General features: G+C 51.6%; 2 protein-coding genes across 6 annotated transcripts; both read right to left on the bottom strand.

Annotated features, from left to right (window-relative positions):
* Window positions 1–975: 975 nt before the first annotated feature.
* LOC132207451 (thialysine N-epsilon-acetyltransferase-like) lies at window positions 976–13,156 on the bottom strand. Its single transcript, XM_059642977.1, has 8 exons — window positions 13,092–13,156; window positions 12,766–12,856; window positions 10,270–10,434; window positions 7,553–7,604; window positions 6,830–6,910; window positions 5,181–5,282; window positions 4,194–4,234; window positions 976–1,500 (listed from the first exon to the last, which is right to left on the bottom strand). The coding sequence occupies exons 1-8, from the start codon at window positions 13,154–13,156 to the stop codon at window positions 1,300–1,302; spliced, it is 798 nt and encodes a 265-aa protein (XP_059498960.1). The 3' UTR covers window positions 976–1,299.
* Window positions 12,854–26,520, bottom strand: LOC125450424 (diamine acetyltransferase 1-like). Of its 5 annotated transcripts, none has more exons than XM_059643042.1 (6): window positions 26,234–26,517; window positions 22,161–22,212; window positions 20,598–20,678; window positions 19,164–19,265; window positions 17,459–17,499; window positions 12,854–13,366 (listed from the first exon to the last, which is right to left on the bottom strand). In XM_059643042.1, exons 1-6 carry the CDS (start codon window positions 26,294–26,296, stop codon window positions 13,166–13,168), a joined length of 540 nt encoding a protein of 179 aa, XP_059499025.1. In that variant the 5' UTR covers window positions 26,297–26,517; the 3' UTR covers window positions 12,854–13,165. The 5 variants fall into 5 exon arrangements, with proteins under 5 accessions (XP_059499025.1, XP_059499026.1, XP_059499027.1 ...); XM_059643043.1 differs by lacking the exon at window positions 26,234–26,517 and adding an exon at window positions 25,961–26,028; XM_059643044.1 differs by lacking the exon at window positions 26,234–26,517 and adding an exon at window positions 25,878–25,947.

The following is a 26,520-nucleotide window of genomic DNA, read 5'->3' as shown; positions in this document are numbered from 1 at the left end:
CGTAAGCTGAGAGAGATGGATCCTTGGCTACAGGAGACGGATGAGAGGAGGGAAGAGGAAGATGATGAAATGTAGGCCAGCAGGCAGCAGACTGTTAGAAGGAGATGGATCATTAGTAGAGGGGGACACATTATAAACCATCCAAAAGTGATTGTAGGCAGGAAAGAGAGAGCGTTTGTGGAAGGGGGTGAGATGGATTGCAGGTTGAATGAGAGATAATGGGAACTGCAGATGCTGGAGAATCCAAGATAATAAAATGTGAGGCTGGATGAACACAGCAGGCCAAGCAGCATCTCAGGAGCACAAAAGCTGACGTTTCGGACCAAGACCCTTCATCAGAGAGCTCTCTGCTGTGTTCATCCAGCCTCACATTTTATTATTATGCAGGTTGAATGAGATGTTTTGTAAGCTGTGGGAGACAACTAGCCGGGAAGATGATTTTTTTTTCCTCTGTATTCATTCAAGGCTTGAGGGTGTTGCTGGCCAGGCAGCATTTATAGATCATTCCCAGTTTCACAGGGGGCAGTTCGGAGTCAACCACATTTGCTGTGGGTCTGGAGTCACATGTAAACCAGACAGGGTAAGGATGGCACTTTCTTTCCCTGAAGGACATTGGAGGGAGGGAGATGGATTGCAGGCTGGGCAACGGATCACCATCTGGAGGACGCGAGGACAGAGGGAATTGGATCATCGGCAGGAGAACCGATTTCCGGGAATTTGAGGAATACCACATCACCGAGCATGCAATTCTGTTACCAAACTCAGGAAACTCGTCTGTTTTACACATTTACAGTTTTGTATTTACCAATAATGTGCTCAATAAAGAATATGTTTTGATAAAGCCAACATTGACCTGTGACTGAAGAAAGGTGGCCTGAGCCAAAATGTTAACTGTGTTTGTTCCTTCACAGATGCTGCCAGACCTGTTGAGCTTTTCCAGCAACCTCCTGTTTTTTGTTCCTGATTTACAGCATCCGCAGTTCTTTCGGTTTTTATTAGACTGTGACAGGCTCTGTGATACACTCAAGAGAAAACATCTTACATGTTAATGAAAATCAGCTTCAGTAAGGCTAACAGAAGTGAAAAATTATGGTTGTTAAAGATGGAGACGACACCGTTATTCAGTGGAAGATTCTCTCCGAATGGGTGGTGGCAGGTCATGTGGTCATCCTCCTGTAGCACCATATGCTGGCAGGAGGCTCTGATTGCAGTGTGACATGTTTACATAGGGATTCCCCACTCTCCATGGTGAGGCTGGGAATTCTCCAGCTGGCGGGCAATTCCCTCCGTTCTCCGTGCTTACTGAGATGGAGAGGCCGCGACGTTCTGCCCCTTTCCGCCTGCCAGCTTTGCCAACTGTTCCTGCTCGAACCTGAACAGATGCCGCCCTTCCAACTTGGTCAGATCAACAGCCCCTTTCGCCTGATAGAAGTCAACGCTTGGAAAGTTTTCATTTCGGACAACAAGATTCAAATGACAGCATTTGTTCTGTAATGTGATCTGCAAGAATATGCACAATTAATCTGCATAAGTAAGTGATGGAGCCTCATGGATTCAGTAAAACCATCAACTGGAGACCTGTGAACAGCAGTGTGCCACAAAAAACAGATGCTGAGTCCACTGCTTTTTGTCTTTTACAGAAATGATTTGGATGCGAACGTAGGAGGTATGGTTAGGAAGTTTGCAGATTTGTGGGTGCGGTGGACAGGGAAGGAGGTTACCACACAGTACAACAGGATCGAGATCAGATGAGCCAATGGGCCAAGGGATGGCAGAGAAATGTGAGGTGTTGCACTGTGGACAGACACATCAGGGCAGGACTTATGCACTTCATGGTAAGGTCCTGGGGAGTGCTGCTGAACAAAGAGACCTTGGGGGGCAGGCTCATAGCTCCTTGAAAGTGGAGTCGCAGGTAGAGAGGGCGGTGAGGAAGGTGTTTGGTACGCTTGCCTTTATTGGTCAGTGTACTGAGTACAGGGAGTTGGGATGGTCATGTTGTACAGAACAATGGTTAGGGTCACTTTGGGAATGCTGCATGCAATTCTGGTCTCCCTGCTATAGGATGGATGTTGGGAAACTTGAAAGGGGTCAGAAAATAGTTCTGAGGATGTTGCCGGGGTTGGAGGGTTTAAGTTACAGGGAGAAGCTGGGGCTACTTTCCCTGGAGAGTCCGAGGCTGAGGGGTAGGTCACCCCTCAATAAGGTCTATTGAGGTTCATAAAATCATGAAGGGAGTGGATAAGGTCAATGGCCAAGGTCTTTTCCCCCAGGGGAGGGGAGTCCAAAACCAGAGGGGCACAGGTTTAAGGTGAGAGGGGGAAAGATTTAAAAGGGACCTGAGGGGCAACATTTTCACACAGAGAGTGGTGCGTGTCTGGACCGAGCTGCCAGAGGAAGTGGGTGGGGGCTGGTACAGTACAACATTTAAAAGGCATCTGGATGGGTACATGGACAGGAAGAGTTTAGAGTGATATGGGCGAAATGGGACTAGGTTTATTCAGGAAATCTGGTCGGCGCGGACAGTTTGGACCAAAGGGTCTGTTCCCATGCTGTACGTCTCTATGATTCTATCATGATCACTGCAGGAAATCACTCTCTACACCACCCGCCCCATCAAACATTCCCAGGTCACAGACAGCATAGGGTTAGATACAAAGTAAAGCTCCCTCTACACTGTCCCCAGTCAAACACTCCCAGGACAGACTTAGATACGGGGCAGCACAGTAGCTCAGTGGTTAGCATTGCTACCTCATGGGGTTACGGTTCCAGGTTCAATTCCACCCTTCGGTGACTGTCTTTGAGGAGTTTTCACATTCTCCCTGTGTCTGCGAGGGTTTTCTCCCATAGTGTCCAGGGATGTGCGGGTTAGGGTGGATTGGCCATGCTAAATTGTCCCGTAGTGCCCAGGGATGTGCGGGTTAGGGTGGATTGGCCGTGCTAAATTGTCCCGTAGTCCCCAGGGATGTGCGGGTTAGGGTGGATTGGCCGTGCTAAATTGTCCCTTAGTGCCCAGGGATGTGCGGGTTAGGGTGGATTGGCCGTGCTAAATTGTCCCGTAGTGCCCAGGGATGTGTGGGTTAGGGTGGATTGGCCGTGCTAAATTGTCCCGTAGTGCCCAGGGATGTGCGGGTTAGGGTGGATTGGCCGTGGGAAATTGTCCCATAGTGCCCAGGGATGTGCAGGTTAGGGTGGATTGGCAGTGGGAAATTGTCCCGTAGTGCTCAGGGATGTGGGGGTTAGGGTGGATTGGCTGTGCTAAATTGTCCTGTAGTGCCCAGGGATGTGCGGGTTAGGGTGGGATTGGCCGTGCTAAATTGTCCCGTAGTGCCCAAAGATGTGCGGGTTAAAGGTGGATTGGCCGTGCTAAATTGTCCCGTCGTGTCCAGGGATGTGCGGGGTAGGATGGATTGGCCGTGCTAAATTGTCCCGTAGTGCCCAGGGATGTGCGGGTTAGGGTGGGTTGGCCGTGCTAAAGTGTCCCGTAGTGCCCAGGGATGTGCGGGTTAGGGTGGGTTGGCCGTGCTAAATTGCCCGTAGTGCCCAGGGATGTGCGGGTTAGGGTGGATTGGCCGTGCTAAATTGCCCCGTAGTGCCCAGGGATGTGCGGGTTAGGTTGGGATTGGCCGCGCTAAATTGCCCCGTAGTGCCCAGGGATGTGCGGGTTAGGGTGGATTGGCCGTGCTAAATTGTCCCGTAGTGCCCAGGGATGTGCGGGTTAGGGTGGGTTGGCAATGGGTGATGTGGGTTGTACGAGATGAGGGTGGGGATGTTTGGGATGTCCTTTGGAGGGTTGGTAGGAACTTGATGGGCCGAATGGCCGAGCTCTGCACAGTATAGTTTCTAATTTAGAACAAGATTCTACGTTAAAAAACAGTCCCAGGTCAGAGGGCGGTTAGATACAGAGTAAAGCTCTTTCTACACTATCCCTCTCATCAAACACTCTCAGGACTAGGGGTGGGGGGGGGGGGTGGTTAGATACAGAGTAAAGCTCTTTCTACACTGTCATCCCCACCAAACATGCCCAGGTCAGGGAGGGTCACCAGACCCGAAACGTTAATTGTCTTTTTTCTGCTTCACAGACGCTGGCAGACGTGCTGAGCTTTTCCAGCAACTTCTGTTATTACTCCCAGGACAGGGACAGCAGGGGTTGAGGGCAGAAATGCAGTCAATAACACACAAACTGGCCGCTTTACCTCTGCCACTCGCTGGAGAAGTGCAGTACCAATTCCTTGACCTGAAACATAAGAGAAGTGGATATCACAAAACGAGTCTTTAACGAGATTTAATCGGCCCCCTGGCCACATGGGGAGGGGTTGTGGGCAAGTGGCCAAAACCCATGCACAGTCGGAACAAGATCTCGGAGTTTATGAAAGAAATGAGAACGAGCAGGAAGAAATGTTCCAAACAAAAACAGGGAAATCAGGAGATTCAAATAGAGGCAAGCTTTGCAAAAGCTGGAGGAGGGTGGCAGGGAGGGGGAGAGGGTGTAGGGAGGGTGACAGGGAGAGGGAGGGGGTGTAGGGAGGGTTACAGGGAGAGGGAGGGTGTGGAGGGAGGGTGACAGGGACGGGGTGGGGGTGGAGGGAGGGTGACAGGGAGAGGGAGGGGGGTGTAGGGAGGGTGACAGGGAGAGGGAGGGGGTGTAGGGAGGGTGATAGGGACAGGGAGGGGGTGTAGGGAGGGTGACAGGGACAGGGAGGGGGTGTAGGGAGGGTGACAGGGAAAGGGAGGGGGGTGCAGGGAGGGTGACAGGGAGAGGGAGGGGGTGTAAGGGAGGGTGACAGGGAGGGGGTGTAGGGAGGGTGACAGGGAAAGGGAGGGGGTTGCAGGGAGGGTGACAGGGACAGGGAGGCGGGTGCAGGGAGGGTGACAGGGCGGGGGAGGGGGGGTAGGGAGGGTGACAGGGAGGGGGTGTAGGGAGGGTGACAGGGAAAGGGAAGGGGTGTAGGGAGGGCGACAGGGACAGGGAGGGGGTGTAGGGAGGGTGACAGGGACAGGGAGGGGGTGTACGGAGGGTGACAGGGAGAGGGAGGAGGTGTAGGGAGGGTGACAGGGACAGGGGGCAGTTGGTCCTTCAGGCTGGGTGGGGAATGTGCTGGTCAGGCCCATCGAGCTCGAGCGAACAGAGCCTGTTGCCCGAATGCTGAGCCTCAGCTCCATGCACCAGAAGAAAGACTCACCCTGAGCCTCCTTCATGACGTAGAGATCCTCCAAATAGCTGGATCTTCCCTTCCAGGTCCCATAGCCGTGGAAGTACAGGGCAAAGCCGACAGCAGCGTGTCCTACAGGCAGAGAAGCCAGGGTCAGGCAGAGGCTGGCTGGAGTAGGGCTGGCTGTGATTTACTAGTGACCCTGACTTATCCAGGGATCGCTCACCATTCCCAAATGATTCGGGCTGGTCTCCTGACCATGGATTGGGATATTGGCCACGAATGGCTGAAATGCACAGGCTCAAGAACTCAGTCTAACAGAGTGTATCAGGGAGAGGAGACAGACAGAGAGCGAGAGAGAGATTGACAAAGAGCGCAAGAGGCGGAGAGAGAGAGAGAGAGAGGGGAGAGAGAGATGGTGGGGAGAGAGGGTAGGGTAGAGAAACTGGGGCGGGGGGAGAGAGACGTGGGGAGAGAGACGGGGGGGTAGAGAGACAGGGGGAGAGAGATGAGGTAGAGAGACCGGAGGACAGAGTCGGGGGGGAGAGAGATGGGGAGAGAGATAGAGAGAGAGAGAGATTTCGAGAGCACACCCCAGGGCAAGGTATGGCCACCAATGGGGGAGCGATGGGAGTAAGGGGTTGCTCAGGACATTGGGATTGGAGGAGTGCAGAGATCTCAGAGGGTTATAAAAGGCGACTGAGATAGGGAGGGGGTGATAGAGATAGGGAGGGGGTGAGAGAGATAGGGAGGGGGTGCAGGGGTCTGGAGGGGGTGAGAGAGATAGGGAGGAGGTGTAGGGGCTGGAGGAGGTGAGAGAGATAGGGTGGGGGTGTAGGGGTCTGGAGGGGGTGAGAGAGATAGGGTGGGGGTGTAGGGTTCTGGAGGGGGTGAGAGAGATAGGGAGGGGGTGCAGGGGGCTGGAGGAGGTGAGAGAGATAGGGAGGGGGTGTAGGGGTCTGGAGGGGGTGAGAGAGATAGGGAGGGGGTGCAGGGGTCTGGAGGGGGTGAGAGAGATAGGGAGGGGGTGTAGCGGTCTGGAGGGCGTGAGAGAGATAGGGTGGGGGTGTAGGGGTCTGGAGGGGGTGAGAGATAGGGAGGGGGTGTAGGGGTCTGGAGGGCGTGAGAGAGATAGGGTGGGGGTGCAGGGGGCTGGAGGAGGTGAGAGAGATAGGGAGGGGGTGTAGGGGTCTGGAGGGCATGAGAGAGATAGGGTGGGGGTGTAGGGGTCTGGAGGGGGTGAGAGAGATAGGGAGGGGGTGCAGGGTTCTGGAGGGGGTGAGAGAGATAGGGAGGGGTGCAGGGAGCTGGAGGAGGTGAGAGAGATAGGGAGGTGGTGCACGGGTCTGGAGGAGTTGATAGAAATAGGGAGGGGGTGCAGGGGTCTGGAGGAGGTGAGAGATGTGGGAGTGGGTTTTGAGGGCCCTGTAGGAATTTAAACTCGATGATGTGATGTGGAAAACCGAGACTGGACTGGGTGCAGCTGAGGGACAAGATGATCAGGAGCTGAGGGGGAATAATGGGACAGGGCCAGCAGTGGGATAGATGAGGTGAACATCCAGGAGGATGGAAGCTGCAGGTCCAGCCTGGAGGGAGGCACTTTCTTGAGATGTAGCCCAAGGCTGGAAATGCAGCAGCAGCACAGCGAGTGTGAGAGACTGGGAAGGACAGGCCGTTACCTCGACAGGCTCGATCCACTGGGACTTCTGCCACGAGGCATTTGTAATAGGGACCTTGTGTGAATCCATCTTGTACCAGACCTGTGTGCGGCAACAGAACACAATGTTCACAAAGTGCTCTACCTCCCAGAAACTCTGTGTGTGTGTGTGTGTGTGTGTGTGTGTGTGTGTGTGTGTGTTTGTGTGTGTGAGTGAGAGTGTGAGAGAGTCTTTGTGTGTGTGTGCATGTGTTTGTGTGTGTGAGTGAGCAACAGAGAGAGCGAGAGACATAGTCTGCGAATGACAGAGCAAGAGAGAGAGAGAGAGAGACAGATGCGCATGAGTGAGAGACAGAGAGGGTGAGACACAGAGACAGAGTCTGCATATTCGAGAGAGAGCGGCAGAGACAGTGTCTGCACATGAGGGAGAGAGAGAGAGAGAGAGACACACACACAATTTGCTCATGAGAGAGAGAGAGAGAGACACAATTTGCGCATGAGAGAGTGACAGAGACAGTCAGCACATGAGAGAGAGAGAGAGTCTGTGTGTGTGAATGAGAGACAGAGTCTGTGTCTGAGAGTGTGCATGTCTGCATAATGTGTGCACCAGTGACTGTAGTAGCATGCTAATGTTTGAGTTAGCTTTATTGTCACATGATGACTCCTATGAGAAGTTTACAAGTTGATACAAAGAGAGCTATGAACGAGGTTGGCAGGATGACATTACATCGAGTCAATATCTCACCTTCCTCAGTCTGGGTGACTTGTTCGGAAAGGTTTTCATATTCTGCCTGTTCCTAAAACAGACAAGAAACTTGTCAATCCCAAATGAAATGCGCATTTCCAAAGAGGGAACTCTTCAGGGAGTGCAGCGTGAGAAGTAGGCACATGTGGAGTGAGCATGTGCGGATTGGTCAGCTGGGTAGGGATTTGGGGTGGAGGGTAGAGCGATAGAGAGTTTACAGCACCCAAAGTGGCCCTTCAGCCCATCACGACCATACCGATCATTAAGCACCCCGTTCTAATTACATTGTCCAGCAACTGACCCATAGCCTTCAAGTATACATCTAAATATATCTTCGATGACTTGATGCCTTCACCACCCTTACATGCTGTCAGTTCCAGATTCTCACCTCGAAAGCGGAGTTGCAGGTAGGCAGGACGGTGAGGAAGTGGAGTTGCAGGTAGCAGGACGGTGAGGAAGTGGAGTTGCAGGTAGGCAGGGCGGTGAGGACGTGGAGTTGCAGGTAGGCAGGACGGTGAGGAAGTGGAGTTGCAGGTAGGCAGGGCGGTGAGGAAGCAGAGTTGCAGGTAGGCAGGGCGGTGAGGAAGTGGAGTTGCAGGTAGGCAGGACGGTGAGGAAGTGGAGTTGCAGGTAGGCAGGGCGGTGAGGACATGGAGTTGCAGGTAGGCAGGACGGTTAGGAAGGTGTTCAGTACGCTTACCTTTATCGGTCAGTGCATTGAGTGTAGGAGCTGGGAGGGTCATGTTGCGGCTGTACAGGACATTAGTTCAGCCACTATTGAAATACAGTGTTCAATCCTGGTCGCCCTGCTACAGGAAGGATGTCACGAAACTTGAAAGGGTTCAGAAAAGGTTTACAAGGATGTTTGCCGGGGTTGGAGGGTTTGAGCTTCAGGGAGTGGCCGGGGCTACTTTCCCTGGAGTGTCAGTGGCTGACGGGTGACCTTATAGAGGTTTATAAAATCATGAGGGGCATCGATAGGGTAAATAGCCCAGTAAAGGGGTGTCCAAAACTAGAGGGCACAGGATTAAAGGGAGAGGGGAAAGATTTCAAAGGGACCTGAGGGGTGACTTTTTCACACAGAGGGTGGTGCGTGTATGGAACGAACAGTCACAAGAACTGGAGGAGGCTGGTACAGTTACAGCATTTAAAAGGCATCGGGGTGGGGGCATGAATAAAAAGAGTTGAGGGGGAGATAGTAGGAACTGCAGATGCTGGAGAATCTGAGATAACAAGGTGTAGAGCTGGATGAACACAGCAGGACAAGCAGCATTAGAGGAGCAGGAAAGCTGACGTTTCGGGCTTAGACCCTTCGGGCCTAGACCCCATCTGCCTACTGCTCACACTGCACTCCCTGAAGAGTTCCCTCTTTGGAAATGGGCATTTCATTTGGGATTGACAAGTTTCTTGTTTGTTTTCGGAACAGGCAGAACATGAAATCCTTTCCAAACAGGTCACCCAGACTGAGGAAGGTGAGATATTGACTCAATGCAATGTCATCCTGCCAACCTCATTCATATCTCTCTCTCCAACTCACTCACTCTCTAAATCACATGCACACACACTTTAAATTTTGCTATATTCTAATTGCTTCCTACAATCTGACGAAGGATCTCAGCCCGAAATGTCAGCCTTCCTGCTCCTCTGATGCTGCTTGTCCTGCTGTGTTCATCCAGCTCCACACCTTGTTATCTCAGGGTTTAGGGGGATATGGGCCAAATGGGACGAGATAAATTTAGGATATCTGATCATCACGGATGTGTTGGACCAAAGAGACTGTTTCCATGCTGTACACCTCTATGTGAAAACTGTTTCCCTCAAATCCACTCCATTTCCTGCAGATTGCTACTGAGGCCTCCACTACAGAAGAAAAATGTTTATCGCTGTCTTAAAACCGAAAGAACTGCGGATGCTGTGAATCAGGAACAAAAGCAGAAGTTGCTGGAAATGCTCAGCAGCATCTGTGAAGAGAAGGAAAATCAGTTAACTTTTCCTGAAGAGTTCACAACAAGCATCTCACTCACACCTTCTCCTACTCCCTGTCTCTCCTATCTGTATCCCCACAGAACTCTGTAAACCTCCATCAGGAACACCCTCTGCTCCAGGGGGAAAACATACGATCTCACAGATGTTATACACAGCTGCACCCGAGCTTCAGAGATAATGGGAACTGCAGATGCTGCAGAATCCAAGATAACAAAGTGTGGAGCTGGATGAACACAGCAGGCCAAGCTGCATCAGAGGAGCACAAAAGCTGGCGTTTCGGGCCTAGGCACTTCATCTGTCGCTCTCTGATGAAGGGTCTAGGCCTGAAATGTCAGCTTTTGTGCTCCTGAGATGCTGCTTGGCCTGCTGTGTTCATCCAGCTTCACACTTTGTTACCTTGCATCCTAGCCTCGTTAGCACTTGTGTTCAGTCCCACAGCGACAAAAGGCTGGTCTTCCTTTGCCTGAGCACGGCCTGCCTGCTTCTGTGCATTCCATTAACTTTCAGCTGAATTGAGCTGTGCACAGCTCACAATGCTGTCCAAATGTGCACGTTTTGAATCACCCATGTCCCGTACATTTTAAGAAACTTGCTGCCCACCCACTTCCCTCCCCCACTCCCTTCAACAGCCCAGTTTGCAAAGCTTCTCTCCTGCTCCACACGGCAAAGTTGCATTTCTCCCTTTCCCGTTCTCTTTTGCATCCGAGTTCAGGTTTGCTGCTCGGACCGACCTTGATCATTCGAGCAATGTGCACCGCGTCCTCCGCGGTCGCCTCCCGAATGCTGAATGCCATGTCAAAGTCGAACTTAGCACAAAGCACTGCCTCCCAGCCGCAAGTTCTCTCTAGGACCCAGCGGCTCCGGGAGCCTTTAGCCCGGGCGCTGCCACCGCAAAGCTGGGAGGGGAATCCCAACTACCAAGCACACAAAGCTCCACTCCAAACCCAACAAAGATGATTATTTTTGCCGGGCGTTTGGTGTCACTCGATTTATAATTATCTCTTCGACTCTACTGGTGGGTCTTTTCCTGCAAAATCCTGTTTTTAGACGCTGGTATTTCGCTGGTCTCCCCCTCCAGACGAAATGTCCGGACGATCGACTGCTCCACAAGCCGCAACTCTGCGGCCGCAGGGTCCTAGCGCCCGCCGCAAAAATCTAACCACTGCAAAAATTCCATCCCCTATTCCCAATTCCTCCGCCTCCGCCGCATCTGCTCCCACGATAAGACATTCCACTCCCGCACATCCCAGATGTCCAAGTTCTTTAAGGACCGCAACTTTCCCCCCACAGTGATCGAGAACGCCCTTGACCGCGTCTCCCGCATTTCCCGCGACACATCCCTCACACCCCGCCCCCGCCACAACCGCCCTAAGAGGATCCCCCTCGTTCTCACACACCACCCCACTAACCTCCAGATACAACGCATCATCCTCCGACACTTCCGCCATTTACAATCCGACCCCACCACCCAAGACATTTTTCCATCCCCTCCCCTGTCTGCTTTCCGGAGAGACCACTCTCTCCGTGACTCCCTTGTTCGCTCCACACTGCCCTCCAACCCCACCACACCCGGCACCTTCCCCTGCAACCGCAGGAAATGCTACACTTGTCCCCACACCTCCTCCCTCACCCCTATCCCAGGCCCCAAGATGACATTCCACATTAAGCAGAGGTTCACCTGCACATCTGCCAATGTGGTATACTGCATCCACTGTACCCGGTGTGGCTTCCTCTACATTGGGGAAACCAAGCGGAGGCTTGGGGACCGCTTTGCAGAACACCTCCGCTCAGTTCGCAACAAACAACTGCACCTCCCAGTCGCGAACCATTTCCACTCCCCCTCCCATTCTCTTGATGACATGTCCATCATGGGCCTCCTGCACTGCCACAATGATGCCACCCGAAGGTTGCAGGAACAGCAACTCATATTCCGCCTGGGAACCCTGCAGCCATATGGTATCAATGTGGACTTCACCAGTTTCAAAATCTCCCCTTCCCCTACTGCATCCCTAAACCAGCCCAGTTCATCCCCTCCCCCCACTGCACCACACAACCAGCCCAGCTCTTCCCCCCCACCCACTGCATCCCAAAACCAGTCCAACCTGTCTCTGCCTCCCTAACCGGTTCTTCCTCTCACCCATCCCTTCCTCCCACCCCAAGCCGCACCCCCAGCTACCTACTACCCTCATCCCACCTCCTTGACCTGTCCGTCTTCCCTGGACTGACCTATCCCCTCCCTACCTCCCCACCTACACTCTCTCCACCTATCTTCTTTACTCTCCATCTTCGGTCCGCCTCCCCCTCTCTCCCTATTTATTCCAGTTCCCTCCCCCCATCCCCCTATCTGATGAAGGGTCTAGGCCCGAAACGTCAGCTTTTGTGCTCCTGAGATGCTGCTTGGCCTGCTGTGTTCATCCAGCCTCACATTTTATTATCTTGGAATCTCCAGCATCTGCAGTTACCATTATCTCTAACCACAGTCGCCCCCCTTTTCCAGCCTCAGTCACTCACCTCATCTCACCCAAACCCATTAGCCTCCCAACCCCCCGTTCCGCCTCCTCTTTGATAGCCCTCTCAGAGACCCAAGAAGGGTTTATTAGGCGCATTGGAGCAGGCCATTCAGCTCCTCGAACCTGTTCCACCATTCAATAAGATCATGGCTAACAATCCATCTATCTGGGCTAACAAAGTGTGGAGCTGAATGAACACAGCAGGCCAAGCAGCATCTCAGGAGCACAAAAGCTGACGTTTCGGGCGGAGACCCTTCATCAGGGCCCATCACCTGATGAAAGGTCTAGGCCCGAAACATCAGCTTTTGTGCTCCTAAGATGCTGCTGGGCCTGCTGTGTCCATCCAGCTCCACACTTTGTTATCTCGGATTCTCCAGCATCTGCAGTTCCCCTTATCACTGATCCATCTGGATTTCGCTCATTTCCTTGGAATTTCTTTTGTTGGACAGGATTGAATCAGTGGAATTCTTAATCATTCAAGGTTATCTGGTTGTCTCATTCAGCATATTCAAGGCTGACCCAAATAGGTGTATAATTATAAGAGAATCAAGGGTTGTTGGGGAAAAGGTAGGAACGGAATTGCAGAGGATTAGATCGGCTGTGATCTCATGAATGGGAGAGCAGCCTCAATGCGCCGAATAGCCTCACTCTGCCCCTAAACCAGATGATCCGAAGGCTCCTTGTTCAATCCCGCAAACTTCCTAGACACGTGCATACCCTCAGTTCTGCCTGAATGTGGCCGGAGTGGGAAATGGGAATATCACTAATATCAGACAGCAGGAAGCATTCGCTCAAAGGCAGAAAGCAACTTTGAAGACATAATAAGTTTAATTGACACTTTTGAGATCAGCACAATTAATCCGACACAAAAGTGGGCAGTAACGCCAACGAATGGGTTATTGAGGATGTGAAGGATTGAGACGACACCTCAGTTATTCAGTGATAGATTCTCTCTGATGACTGGGTGACAGCAGATCACGTGGTCATTCTCCTGTAGCGCCTCACGCTGGCAGGAGGCTCTGATTGCAGTGTGACATGTTTACATAGGGATTCCCCACTCTCCATGGTGAGGCTGGGAATTCTCCAGCTGGCGGGCAATTCCCTCCATTCTCCGTGCTTACTGAGAGGGAGGGGCCGTGACGTTCTGCCCCTTTCCGGCTGCCAGCTTTGCCAACTGTTCCTGCTCGAACCTGAAGAGATGACACCCTTCCAACTTGGTCAGATCAACAGCCCCCTTCGCCTGGTAGAAGTCAATGCCTGGAAAGTTTGCACTCAGGACGACAAAGTTCAACAGGGAGCATTTGTTCTGTAATGCAATCTGTGAGAATGCACACAATTCATCAGTGTCGGTAACTGACAATGCCCAGTGGATTCATCGAAAATCATCACAATCACTACAGTAAAGCTCCCTCTACACTGTCCCCCACCATCAAACATTCCCAGGAATGGGACAGCACAGGGTGAGATACAGAGTAAAGCTCCCTCTACACTGTCCCCCCATCAAACACTCCCAGGGATGGGACAGCACAGGGTGAGATACAGAGTAAAGCTCCCTCTACACTGTCCCCCATCAAACACTCCCAGGGACAGGGACTGTACGGGGTTAGATACAGAGTAAAGCTCCCTCTACACTGTCCCCCCCATCAAACACTCCCAGGGACAGGGACAGCACGGGGTTAGATACAGAGTAAAGCTCTCTCTACACTGTCCCCCCATCAAACACTCCCAGGGACAGGGACAGCACGGGGTTAGATACAGAGTAAAGCTCTCTCTACACTGTCCCCCCATCAAACACTCCCAGGGACAGGGACAGCACGGGGTTAGATACAGAGTAAAGCTCCCTCTACACTGTCCCCCACCATCAAACATTCCCAGGAATGGGACAGCACAGGGTGAGATACAGAGTAAAGCTCCCTCTACACTGTCCCCCCATCAAACACTCCCAGGGACAGGGACTGTACGGGGTTAGATACAGAGTAAAGCTCCCTCTACACTGTCCCCCCCATCAAACACTCCCAGGGACAGGGACAGCACGGGGTTAGATACAGAGTAAAGCTCCCTCTACACTGTCCCCCACCATCAAACATTCCCAGGAATGGGACAGCACGGGGTTAGATACAGAGTAAAGCTCCCTCCACACTGTCCCCCCCCATCAAACACTCCCAGGAACACGGACAGCACGGGGTTAGATACAGAGTAAAGCTCCCTCTACACTGTCCCCCCCATCAAACACTCCCAGGGACAGGGACAGCACGGGGTTAGATACAGAGTAAAGCTCCCTCTACACTGTCCCCCCATCAAACACTCCCAGGGACAGGGACAGCACTGGGTTAGATACAGAGTAAAGCTCCCTCTACACTGTCCCCCCATCAAACACTCCCAGGAACAGGGACAGCACGGGGTTAGATACAGAGTAAAGCTCCCTCTACACTGTCCCCCCATCAAACACTCCCAGGGACAGGGACAGCACGGGGTTAGATACAGAGTAAAGCTCCCTCTACACTGTCCCCCACCATCAAACATTCCCAGGAGTGGGACAGCACAGGGTGAGATACAGAGTAAAGCTCCCTCTACACTGTCCCCCCCATCAAACATTCCCAGGGACAGGGACTGTACGGGGTTGGATGCAGAGTAAAGCTACCTCTACACTGTCCCCCCATCAAACACTCCCAGGGACAGGGACAGCACGGGGTTAGATACAGAGTAAAGCTCCCTCTACACTGTCCCCCACCATCAAACATTCCCAGGAATGGGACAGCACGGGGTTAGATACAGAGTAAAGCTCCCTCCACACTGTCCCCCCCATCAAACACTCCCAGGAACACGGACAGCACGGGGTTAGATACAGAGTAAAGCTCCCTCTACACTGTCCCCCCCATCAAACACTCCCAGGGACAGGGACAGCACGGGGTTAGATACAGAGTAAAGCTCCCTCTACACTGTCCCCCCATCAAACACTCCCAGGGACAGGGACAGCACTGGGTTAGATACAGAGTAAAGCTCCCTCTACACTGTCCCCCCATCAAACACTCCCAGGAACAGGGACAGCACGGGGTTAGATACAGAGTAAAGCTCCCTCTACACTGTCCCCCCATCAAACACTCCCAGGGACAGGGACAGCACGGGGTTAGATACAGAGTAAAGCTCCCTCTACACTGTCCCCCCATCAAACACTCCCAGGGACAGGGACAGCACGGGGTTAGATACAGAGTAAAGCTCCCTCTACACTGTCCCCCCATCAAACACTCCCAGGGACAGGGACAGCACGGGGTTGGATACAGAGTAAAGCTCTCTCTACACTGTCCCCCCATCAAACACTCCCAGGGACAGGGACAGCACGGGGTTAGACACAGGGGAAGGCTCCCTCTACACTGTCCCCCCCATCAAACACTCCCATGGACAGGGATAGGAACAGCACGGGGTTAGACACAGGGTAAGGTTGAATGGTTTGATGGTGCCTCATCTAAGTCCTTTTTGAAGGTTGTGAGTCTTCTCATCTCAACAACCCTCCCAGGCAGTACATTCCTGACAACCCCCCTCCCCCCCCCCCCCAACCACCCCCTCCCACTGCCCTCTGGGTCAAAAACCCTTTTCCCCGAATGCCCTCAAAACCTCCTGCTGTCCCCTTTGCAGTCACGCTCCTCAATATTGAGCCTTGGACTGAAGGGAAACAGCTGCTTCCTTACCCACCCTGTCCATGCCCCTCATAATCTTCTCACCCTCTGTCGGGTTCCCCTCTCAGCCTTCTCTGCTCTAAAGGAAACAGCCCGCGTTCATCAAGCTTCCCTTCATCGCCGAAAAGCTCAGTCCCAGGCAACATCTTGGTGAATCCCGTCTGCACCCGCTCCAGTGGAATCCCATCGTTCCTGTAGTGTGCAGAGCAGGACGACACACAGCGTTCCAGCTGCAGCCTAACCAGTGCCCTCTCCAGCTCCAACATCAGCTCCATGCCAAAACTGATAAAGGCAATGACCCATGTGCCTTTTAAACTCACAGATAACAAGGTGTGGAGCCGGAGGAACACAGCAGGCCAAGCAGCATCAGAGGACCAGGAAAGCTGACGTTTTGGGCCTCGCAACTGTACACCTTTTCATCTCAGATTCTCCAGCATCTGCAGTTCCTACTATCTCTGCCTTTTTACTTCCCCCTATTTACCCATCCTGTCATCTTCAGGGATCTGCAGACAATATCCCCCTGTTCTTTGAGCATCCTAGTGTCATCGAGTAGTCTGTTGTCTTGTTTCTTCTTCCAAAGAGCTATCATCTCACACTGCCGTCCTTACCTGGCCTGGACCTACATGTGACTCCAGACCCACTGCAATGTGGTTGACTCTTGACTGCCCTCTGGGCTATTAGGGATGGGCAATAAATGCTGCGTGAATGAACAAAAGGAAAATAAAACTCTCAGGGTTAAATTCCATCTGCCAATTATCGGACCATCCGCTTCTATTCTCCTGTAACATAATGCCTTCCACCAGACTTCCCAGTCAAATTTTGTATCATTTGCAAGCTTACTTATCATACTCTCTGCCACGTTCTCTTCTGCATACCACAAACAATAAAGGACCCAGCACAAATCCCTGTGATACACCAACGGATGATTAGATTAGATTCCCTACAGTGTGGAAAAGGCCCTTCGGCCCAACAAGTCCACACTGCCCTTTGAAGCATCCCAGCCAGACCCATCCCCCTATAACCCACACACCCCTGAGCACTACAGGCAATTTAGCATGGCCGATCCACCTAGCCTGCACATCTTTGGACGGTGGGAGGAAACCGGAGCACCCAGAGGACACGGGGAGGATGTGCAAACTCCACACAGACTGTCGCCCGAGGCTGGAATCGAACGTGGGTGCTGGGCGCACAGCTTTTTACCACCACCTTCTGTCTCCTGTCACTGATACAAATTTTGAATACGTCTTGCCAAGTTACCCTGGACCCCATGAGGTTCAAGCTCTTTTCTCAGTCTCCTGCGTGGAACTTCGTCAAAGGCTTTCCTCAAGTCCATGCCAACAGCTCTTCACCGCGCCGCAAATCACTCAACTCTATTGGATAACTTAACAGAATAATAACGTTTTTAATCTACTAAATGGCAACTGTGCCAGGCCCGAAACGTCAGCTTTTGTGCTCCGGAGATGCTGCTTGGCCTGCTGTGTTCATCCAGCCTCACATTTTATTATCTTGAGCTTTTGTGCTCCTGAGATGCTGCTTGGCCTGCTGTGTTCATCCAGCCTCACATTTTATTATCTAACCTTCTGTTTTTGCTCCCTTTTTACTTGCTCCCCTAATAACTTCCTTAAGCTCCCCCCTTCTCCGTACTGTCTATGCTCCTCTCGGGCCTGTGTTAATTGCCTCCCTCTGTACCCATTCAAAGCCTCTATTTTCCAGGAAAAGCCGAGTTTTCCTTTTACCTCAGCCACTACGCGCAGGAACGCACTCCCGATTCCTTGACCTGAAACACAAGAAATCCAGTCAGATCCTTTTTGAATTCTTCTAAATTTCAGCTGCCGCTGAATCTGTCTCTGCACCTCTCTGTCTAAGGGAGCTGACTGTGCAGAAATTGACAACCCCCCGCCCCCCCCCCCCACCTCCTCCTCTCACTTAAGCAGGGTTTAGGGGCACAAAGACTCTGAAGCAAAATGCTTGGGGCGGGGGGTGCGGCTGCTGGCATCGTACTGAGATAAGCCAACCTGAGACCCTCGCAGGAATGTGACTGCGGGAAGTGTGATTCCCCTCCCACCCTCCAAACCCTGCTCAGCCCCCAGCCCTGAAATTGGGAAGCACAGGGGCCCGGGTCAAAGGTCAAGGTCGGGTGAGAGTTGGAGAAAATTTCTGAAGAAGGGTTGAGACCTGAAATGTCAGCTTTCCTGCTCGGCCTGCTGTGTTCATCCAGCTCCACACCTTGTTAGCCCTGGGTCAAAGGTGTGGGTTTTAATGTGTGTCTTACAGGAGAGAGAGAGGCAGTGAGACCGTGAGACTGGGAGAAAGACAGCGCCAAAGAGACAGAGAGAGAGAGAGCAAGATTTGGGGAGAGAGAGAGAGAGAGACAGACAGTTTGGGGGCAAGGGAGGGGAGATGAGAGACAGTAAGCGAGGGGAAGGGGGAGAAGGTGAGAATGGGACAGCATGGCTGTGAGAGGATGGGAGAGAGACAGAGATGGAGTGGGGAGTGGGGATAGAGAGAACGAGTGAGAGGATTGGAAAGGTTTAAGGAGGGAATCCCCAAGTTCATGTATCTGGGCGGCTGAAGGCAAGGCCCCCACAAGGACAGGGCAATGGAAATCAGGGAATGCCAGAGAGAGCAGGACTGGAGGAGCGCAGAGATCTCAGAGGGTGATCTCAGGAGGTGACAGAGATAGGGAGGGGGTGTAGGGGGCTGGAGGGGTGACAGAGATAGGGAGGGGTGTAGGGGGCTGGAGGGGGTGACAGAGATAGGGAGGGGGTGTAGGGGGTTGGAGGGGGTGACAGAGATAGGGAGGGGTGTAGGGGGCTGAAAGAGGTGACAGAGATAGGGAGGGGGTGTAGGGGGTTGGAGGGGGTGACAGTGATAGGGAGGGGTGTAGGGGCTGGAGGACGTGGCAGAGATAGGGAGGGGGTGTAGGGGGTTGGAGGGGGTGACAGAGATAGGGAGGGGGTGTAGGGGTGACAGAGATAGGGAGGGGGTGTAGGGGGCTGGAGGAGGTGACAGAGATAGGGAGGTGGTGTAGGGGGTTGGAGGGGGTGACAGAGATAGGGAGGGGGTGTAGGGGGCTGGAGGAGGTGACAGAGATAGGGAGGGGGTGTAGGGGGCTGGAGGGGGTGACAGAAATAGGGAGGGGGTGTAGGGGGCTGGGGGAGGTGACAGAGATAGGGAGGGGGTGTAGGGGGCTGGAGGAGGTGACAGAGGTAGGGAGGGGGTGTAGGGGGATGGAGGAGGTGACAGAAATAGGGAGGGGGTGTAGGGGGCTGGAGGAGGTGACAGAGATATGGAGGGGGTATAGGAGGCTGGAGGAGGTGACAGAGGTAGGGAGGGGGTGTAGGGGGATGGAGGAGGTGACAGAGGTAGGGAGGGGGTGTAGGGGGATGGAGGGGGTGACAGGGGTAGCTCACAGAACATGGCAACCTGGTGCCTGCTCACCTCGAAGCTCTTCCATCACATAGAGATCTTCCAAATAAACCGCCCTGCCCTTCCAGGCCACGTAGCTGAAAAAATATAACGCATAGCCGACAAGGGTATGGCCTGGAAGCAGTGAAACCAGCATCAGTCAGCAAAGGAGGTGAGAACAGGGGCAGGCCCCATCTGCCATCATCAACACTGGGGCATTCTCGATCACTCCACCCTTATGTTCTGGTTCTTCTGAATGACTTCCAGCCAGGAGATCTTTCCGATCGTCAAACTAGACCCGATCCTGGATCCCCTTTAAACTTGATTCTCCTGACTCTCCCCTCAAAGCCCTGTCCCACCATCTACAAGGCACAAGGCAGGAGCGTGAGAAACTGGAGGGTTGGGGTGGGGCAGTGCCGACAATGCTCGAGAAGCTCGACACCGTCCAGGACACAGCAGCCCCCTCTTGGGTTGGCACCACGCCCACAAGCACCCGCTCTCTCTGCCACTGACGCTCAGTCGCAGCAGTGTGTACCATCTACAAGATGCACTGCAGCGACTCACCAAGGCTTCTTAGACAGAACCTTCCAAACCCATGACCTCCACCCTTTATTGACATATCTGTAAGTGACTGAGCTTAGAACCTGTTGCCCGTCCCCAGTTGCCCCTTGAGAAGGTGGGGTTGAGCCACCTTCTTGAACTTCTGTTGTCCACCATGTGGGATAGGGTTAGTATCTTCAGGGAGGGAGTTCCAGGGTTTTGACCTTGAATGAACAGCTGATTTTTTTCCAAAAGGGAATGCTGAGCGGGCTCAGAGGGGAAACTGCAGTTTGGGCGGCGTTCCCAGGGGCTGGATCTCAGTCATTCCTGGCCAAATCCCATCGTCTTACCACAAGCGTTCGCCCAACACCCTGCACTCACTCACTGTCTCACTGCCTTGAGATGTAGCCCTGACATTGCTGGGCTTCCTGTCTCTATGGACAGGGTGCAGTGGGGCGAAGAGTGTGTAGGGAGGCGGTGGGTGCTCACTGAACGAGCCGTTGAGATGTTATTCGCTGCCGAGCACTGGGGAGGTGAGGGTTAAGTATTGACGGGGTCTGTTGTGGCTACGATCCCCTCTCAAACGGTAACTCGCATCAACCCAGCAAGAAACACGTCTTGCCCTTCGGCAGGTTCACAAATGATGCAAGTGTTTTTTTTCCCTTTGGCCAAGTTCGGCCTGATTGGAATTTCAGCCCCATTCTGTCATAACCCCCACCAATAGCCCTTGTCATTTCAGTTCTCTGTAAGATTCCGACCCTTGTAGCTCGGCCGTCCCTGCAACACATGGTTCGAGAAAGCAGCTGCAACCACTGTCTCAAGGGGCAATTAGGGACAGGCAACAACCGCTGGGCCCAACCACAGACATCCGCGTCCCATCAGTCAGTAAGTAAAATGTCCAGGAGACTGGGTAGGACAGGCCGTTACCTCGACAGGCTTGATCCGCTGGGACTTCTGCCACGAGGCATTTGTAATAGGGAGCCTGTGTGAATCCATCTTGTACCAGACCTGTGTGCGGCAACAGAACACAATGTTCACAAAGTGCTCTACCTCCCAGAAACTGTGTGTGTGTGTGTGTGTGTGTGTGTGTGTGTGTGTGTGAGTGAGAGAGAGTGTTTGTGTGTGTGAATTAGTAAGTGCTGTGTGTGCATGTGTATGTCTGAGTGTGCACGTGTGTACATGTGTGTGTCTATGTGTGTGTCTGTATCGATGTATGTGTGCGTGTGTGTGTTGTCTGTGTGTGACAGAGTGAGTGAGTGAGAGTGTGAAAGAGTGTTTGTGTGTGAGTGAGTGTTGTGTGTGCATGTGTACGTGTCTATGTGTGTGTGTCTGTGAGTGTGTATGTGTGTGTGTGAGAGAGAGAGAGAAAGAGAGACAGAGACAGAGAAGTTGTTGGTTTGCTCACTGAGCTGGCTGGTAATCGTACAAATGTTTCAGCACCATGCTGGGTAACATCATCGGTACAGCTTCTGATGAGGCGTTGTTCCGCTCACCTTGGAATTTATATGATCCGGTCTGTTAAATTGGGTTGTGTCATTTCCGGCTGTGTTCTACACGGTTTGTACGTGGGGTCTAATTCCACATGTTTGTTCATTGCATTACAGGGCGAAAAACAGGCCTCTCGGAATTCCCACGTGTGTTTAAGTTTGGATTGAGCAAGGACGGTTGCGTTATCCCAGTTAAATTGACGGCCTTCATTGTGCGAGTGTAGGGAAAGTGTCTTTTTCTGCTAGCTGGCGTTTACATACCCTGGTGGCTAGGTCCTAATGGTCTGGCCGTTGTCATGTTTGTTGCAGTCATAGCAAGGTATTTAGTAAAGTACATTGGTCCTCAGGTCGTGGGTAGGAGGTGTTTGGTCCTTGTGAGTGGTTATCGTAGTGTGGCTATTTGCTACCCTGATTCCTAGTGGTTATAGGAGTCTTGTTGTCCGTTCGAGACAGTAAGAACTGCCGACGCTGGAGTCTGAGATAACACACAGTGCGGAGCTGGAGGAACACAGCAGGCCGGGCAGCGTCAGAACAGCAGGAAAGCTGACATTTGTGAAGACCCGAAATGTCAGCACGACCCAAGCTACAAATGTTTGCAAGAATCTGAGACAGCGAGACTGTGTGAAAGAGGGACAGAGTCTGCGTGTGTGTGAGAGAGACTACATGTGTGTGTGAGTGTGTGTGTGAGAGAGAGATTGTGTCTGTGTGTGTGTGAGAGAGAGAGAGAGATTGTGTCTGTGTGTCTGTGTGTGTGTGAGAGAGAGAGAGAGATTGTGTCTGTGTGTCTGTGTGTGTGTGAGAGAGAGAGAGAGATTGTGTCTGTGTGTGTGTGTGTGTGTGTGAGAGAGAGAGAGACTATGTCTGTGTGTGTGTGTGAGAGAGAGAGACTATGTCTGTGTGTGTGTGTGTGTGTGTGACAGACAGTTTGTGTGTGTGTGGGAGTGTGTGAGAGAGTGTGTGACACAGAATGACAGGGTGAGAGTATGTCATAGATAAACATCACCTTCTGTGGTCTGAGCCACCTGGTCTGCAAGTTTTTCATATGCTGCCAGCTCCTGGAATGCCAAGAACAAGTAGAATAGCAATTACTTCCAGAGGTGTGCACTGCACTTTGGGCATGTGGGTTCGAATCCCACCACAGCTCCTGGTTGATATTTAAAGTTAAGGAATAAAATCTGGAATTGGAAACTAATGGATTCAGTAATGGGGAAGAAAATCTGTCATCCTCCAGTCTAGACCCCCACATATTTATAAACACACACATCTATTCCCAGAGATACTCTTGTGAGCACAGACTCACACTCATAGCCACAGACACACACATTCTGTTAGAGACACACACACACCCACTCTCATTCACATTCGCACATATACACTCTCACATGCTCTCTCACTCATTCATTCTCTCTCTCACACTCTCCCGCTCGCAAGCTGTTTCTCTCTTACACACACACACACACACAGAGGCACTCACACTTTCTCTCTCTCACACACACACAAACTCACACTTTCTCTCTCTCACACACACACAAACTCACACACACTCTCTCTCACATACACACACACACATGCACACACTTACAGCCGAACACACTCTTTCTCACACACACTCACTCACTTTGCCACACACACTCTTTCTCTCACAAACACACACACACTCTTTCTCTATCTCTCTCACACACACACACACTCTTTCTCTCTCTCTCACACACACACACTCTTTCTCACTCACACACTTTCTCTCTCTCACACACACACTTTCTCTCTCTCACACACACACACTCTTTCTCTCTGACACACACACTCTTTCTCTCTCACACACACACAATCTTTCTCTCACACACACTCTTTCTCACACGCATTCACACAAACTCTTCCTCACACACACACTTACACACTTTTTTTCTCTCTCTCACACTCACACACTCTTTCTCTCTCACACACACACACACACTCTCTCTCTCACACACACACACACACTCTTTCTCTCTCTCTCACACACACTCTTTCTCTCTCTCACACACACTCTTTCTCTCTCACACACACACACACACTCTTTCTCTCTCTCACACACACACTCTTTCTCTCTCACACACACACAGACACTCTTTCTCTCTCTCTCTCACACACACTCTTTCTCTCTCTCACACACACTCTTTCTCTCTCACACACTCTTTCTCTCACACACACTTTTTCTCACACACTGTCTCTCTCTCACACACACTCTTTCGCTCTCACACACTTTCTCTCACACACACACTCTCACACATGCTTTTTTTCCTCTCTCTCTCTCACACACACACACACTCTTTCTCTCTCACACACTTTCTCTCACACACACTTTTTCTCACACACTCTCTCTCTCACACACACACTCCTCTCTCTCTCACACACACACACACACTCTTTCTCTCTCTCTCACACACACACACTCTTTCTCTCTCTCACACACACAGACACTCTTTCTCTCTCTCTCTCACACAGACACACACACTCTTTCTCTCTCTCTCACACACACTCTTTCTCTCTCTCACACACAGTCTTTCTCTCTCACACACACACACTCTTTCTCTCTCACACACTCTTTCTCTCTCACACACTTTCTCTCACACACTCTCTCTCACACACACTTTTTTCCTCTCTCTCTCACACACACACTCTTTCTCTCTCACACACTTTCTCTCACACACACTTTTTCTCACACACACACACACTCTCATACACACACTTTCTCTCTCTCTCACACATACACACTTTCTCTCTCTCACACACACACACTCCTCTCTCTCTCACACACACACACACACTCTTTCTCTCTCTTACACAGACACTCTTTCTCTCTCTCTCACACACACTCTTTCTCTCTCTCACACACACTCTTTCTCTCTCACACACACACTCTTTCTCTCTCACACACACACACACTCTTTCTCTCTCTCACACACACACTCTTTCTCTCTCTCACACACACAGACACTCTTTCTCTCTCTCTCACACACACACTCTTTCTCTCTCTCACACACACTCTTTCTCTCTCTCACACACACTCTTTCTCTCTCTCACACACACTCTTTCTCTCTCACACACTCTTTCTCTCACACACACTTTTTCTCACACACTGTCTCTCTCTCACACACACACTTTCTCTCACACACACACTCTCACACATGCTTTTTTTCCTCTCTCTCTCTCTCACACACACACACTCTTTCTCTCTCACACACTTTCTCTCACACACACTTTTTCTCACACACTCTCTCTCTCACACACACACTCCTCTCTCTCTCACACACACACACTCTTTCTCTCTCACACACACACACTCTTTCTCTCTCTCACACACACAGACACTCTTTCTCTCTCTCTCTCACACAGACACACACACTCTTTCTCTCTCTCACACACACACTCTTTCTCTCTCTCACACACAGTCTTTCTCTCTCACACACACACAATCTTTCTCTCTCACACACTCTTTCTCTCTCACACACTTTCTCTCACACACTCTCTCTCACACACACTTTTTTCCTCTCTCTCTCACACACACACTCTTTCTCTCTCACACACTTTCTCTCACACACACTTTTTCTCACACACACACACTTTCTCTCTCTCTCACACATACACACTTTCTCTCTCTCACACACACACACTCCTCTCTCTCACACACACACACACACTCTTTCTCTCTCTTACACAGACACTCTTTCTCTCTCTCACACACACACTCTTTCTCTCTCTCACACACACACTCCTCTCTCTCACACACACACTCTTTCTCTCTCTCTCTCTCACACACACACACACACTCTTTCTCTCTCTTACACAGACACTCTTTCTCTCTCTCTCACACACACACTCCTTCTCTCTCACACACTTTCTCTCACACACTTTTTCTCACACACTCTCTCTCACACACACTTTTTTCCCCTCTCTCTCACACACACACTTTTTCTCACACACACTTTTTTTCCACTCTCTCACACACACACACTCTTTCTCTCTCACACACTTTCTCTCACACACACTTTTTCTCACACACACACACTCTCTCTCACACACACACACTCTTTCTCTCTCTCACACACACACTCCTCTCTCTCACACACACACTCTTTCTCTCTCTCTCACACACACACACACACTCTTTCTCTCTCTCACACACACACTCTTTCTCTCTCTCACACACACACATTCTTTCTCTCTCTCACACACACACACTCCTTCTCTCTCTCACACACACACACTCTTCTCTCTCACACACTTTCTCACACACACTTTTTCTCACACACACACTCTTTCTCACACACACACACAATCTTTCTCTCTCACACACACACTCTTTCTCACATGCATTCACATACACTCTTTCTCACACACACACTTACACTCTTTCTCTCACACACACTTTCACACACACATATTCTTTCTCATACACACAAACTCTCTCTCTCTCTCTCCCCCACACACGCACTCCCCCCCCACACACACGAATACACACACTCTCACCCACAAATACACTCTCTCTCTCACACAGACACACACACACACATACTCACTCTCTCTCACACACACATACAGAAACACCCAAACTCACACCACAGCCTCTCACGCTAGCATTCAATCTCCCAAACACGGTGTCTCTCTCCCCACCCCACCTCTGCTGCGCTCCCCTCCCACCCCCACACACACACACACATGAATGTATAAAGAAACACACTTTGTTCATACAACCAGTCCCTCTTCGGCAGAGTAATCAAGGCTGGCAACACTGTGGAGACCAAGAACCAATAAAAATCCAACCTGCATTTGCTCACAATCCCTTTCCATGCTGTAAACTGTGGATAGTTCAGAGACCCTCCATTCCCTTCCCCCCCACACTCCCCCCAGCCTGTCTTGGCTAAACCAGTCTCGTCTCGAACTATTGTCAGGGCTGGTCAAAGGAAATCTAACAGAGAGAGGACCCTGCTTTTCCCCCTAACTACAGGGGCTGCAGACTTTGTGAAAGTTTATAAGATTATCCTAAGAGTTCCCTGAGGACGGGAAGGGAAGGGAGGGGATTTGCTGATGACAGACCTTGATCATTCGGACAATCTGTTCGCTGTCCTCAGGCCTGGCTTCCCGCACTGTGAAGGTCATTGTTTCACTGAGCTCGACTGGAAATGTCCCACTGTCTCGTTCCAACACTCTCCTGCTGTCACTGCCACACTCTCTCGCTCCCACACACTCCTGCTGTCACTCCCACAATATCTCGCTCTCTTACTCCCACGCTCTCAATCTCAATCCCACACTCTCCCACTCCCACACTCTGTGTCTCAATCTCAACCTCTCTCACTCCCACACACTCTCGCTCATTCCCACAC

This window comes from Stegostoma tigrinum, chromosome 47 (genome assembly GCF_030684315.1).
Source record: "Stegostoma tigrinum isolate sSteTig4 chromosome 47, sSteTig4.hap1, whole genome shotgun sequence".
Classification (NCBI taxonomy): domain Eukaryota; kingdom Metazoa; phylum Chordata; class Chondrichthyes; order Orectolobiformes; family Stegostomatidae; genus Stegostoma; species Stegostoma tigrinum.
This window is presented reverse-complemented; position numbering and strand designations above follow the sequence as displayed.

Coding starts and splice junctions, on each gene's coding strand:
- LOC125450424 (XM_059643042.1), bottom strand. CDS start 26,296: ATGACCTTCACAGTGCGGGAAGCCAGGCCTGAGGACAGCGAACAGATT. Junction 17,500..19,163: donor TGTGATGGAAGAGCTTCGAG/GTGAGCAGGCAC, acceptor CTTGTGTTTCAG/GTCAAGGAATCGGGAGTGCG. Junction 13,367..17,458: donor TCCTGCGCGTAGTGGCTGAG/GTAAAAGGAAAA, acceptor GCATTCTCACAG/ATTGCATTACAGAACAAATG.
- LOC132207451 (XM_059642977.1), bottom strand. CDS start 13,156: ATGGAGGGAATTGCCCGCCAGCTGGAGAATTCCCAGCCTCACCATGGA. Junction 10,435..12,765: donor ACATTCAGGCAGAACTGAGG/GTATGCACGTGT, acceptor TTCCCCTCCCAG/CTTTGCGGTGGCAGCGCCCG. Junction 6,911..7,552: donor AGTCACCCAGACTGAGGAAG/GTGAGATATTGA, acceptor TGCCGCACACAG/GTCTGGTACAAGATGGATTC.